At 41.5% G+C, this 1,269-nt stretch overlaps 1 protein-coding gene across 1 annotated transcript in view; it reads right to left on the bottom strand.

Annotated features, from left to right (window-relative positions):
• Positions 1–1,269, bottom strand: part of ACSF2 (acyl-CoA synthetase family member 2) — a 48,088-nt gene that overhangs the window by 21,511 nt on the left and 25,308 nt on the right. The window contains exon 10 of the mRNA XM_018567873.1: positions 271–347. Within this exon, the coding sequence (XP_018423375.1) occupies positions 271–347 (77 nt within the window). The remainder of the gene's footprint in view (positions 1–270; positions 348–1,269) is intronic.

Genomic DNA, 1,269 nt, shown 5'->3' with positions numbered 1-1,269 from the left:
ATAATATGGGAGTGGTATGTCCACAAGCTCAAACAGGTGTGATGGTCAAGTATCCACAAACATTTGGACACATAGAGTATACTGTATGTTCCATCTTCATGTAGCAGAATGATGCAAAACCTATACCTTATGTTGTTTTTCAGACCATATATAGGTATCCACCTACTTCTGGCCCTATAATGTAGATGTGGTGATCAGGTGATCAGATGTCCAAAAACTTTGTCTATATTGTATTTCTAAATAAGCACTTTACTATGTGAGAGGACATACCATAATATTTCTCATTGATGTCTCAGTGAGAAGTTTCTTCAAGATCTCAGGTGGTACAATGGATCCAGCAATAAATCCTGCAGAAGAAGGCCTCATTTAGAAATAGAATGGTTGCACATCTCATGTGTTGGCATGCTTAAAAAAACTGGATTTTATTCCTATCTGGAAAAAAATGTTTCTTGGAGTACATCACAGGACACACTGAGTTAATTCTTTAAACACTGGGTTATGCAGCTACCTACAGGTGATTGAACACTGGGAAATTAACCAAAGCTGCAGGACAGTCCTGCATAACCCTTTCCACTCCAAGCCAGCTTCAGTTTTGTAGAAAGCACATTACTCCTGCTCATATTCCAACATGACTCCCCTTTCTGGCCCACAACCATATGCTTTATAGCTTTTGGAGGAGGATAATCAGTCAACAAGGTAACAGAATTACACGGTGTGGGTCCCAGCTAATGAGAATATAGGTGTTGGTTGTTAAGGGGTAATTGTGTGTGCAAGAGAAAGATGGCTTAACAATATTACACCTTACACCTAAGTATACACCAACACACCAAACCAGCCTTTCTCAAAGTTCCATAGAGCTCCAGTGTTCCACCAGAGGTTCCTAGGGGTTCCTTGAACAGTGGGCAGTGGCAGATTGACCACCAAGGTGAGGGTGCCCTACGCTGACCACCAATGTAAGAGATGATGCACTGATTACTAATGTACGATAGCACTTCTCCACTGACCATCAAATATGGATTTCCTACAGTGATCACCAATGTCAGGGGATTCTACACTGACCACCAATGTAAGGATTCCCTACACTGATCACCAATGTCAGGGGATTCTACACTGACCATCAATTTAAAAGGGCACTACAATGACCACCAATATAAAGGACACACTACTACTAATCTAGGGAAGGGCATTACACTGACCAATGTAAGCAGACATTCCTCTATTAACCACTAGTGGAAGTGGACACTGCAGTTATTCTGGCTTTTTTGGGGG

The sequence above is a fragment of the Nanorana parkeri genome, unplaced genomic scaffold (genome assembly GCF_000935625.1).
Source record: "Nanorana parkeri isolate BGI_ZX_2015 unplaced genomic scaffold, ASM93562v1 scaffold1106, whole genome shotgun sequence".
Classification (NCBI taxonomy): Eukaryota; Metazoa; Chordata; class Amphibia; order Anura; family Dicroglossidae; genus Nanorana; species Nanorana parkeri.
The sequence above is the reverse complement of the archived record's forward strand: the minus strand, read 5'-3'. Positions and strand labels throughout refer to the sequence as shown.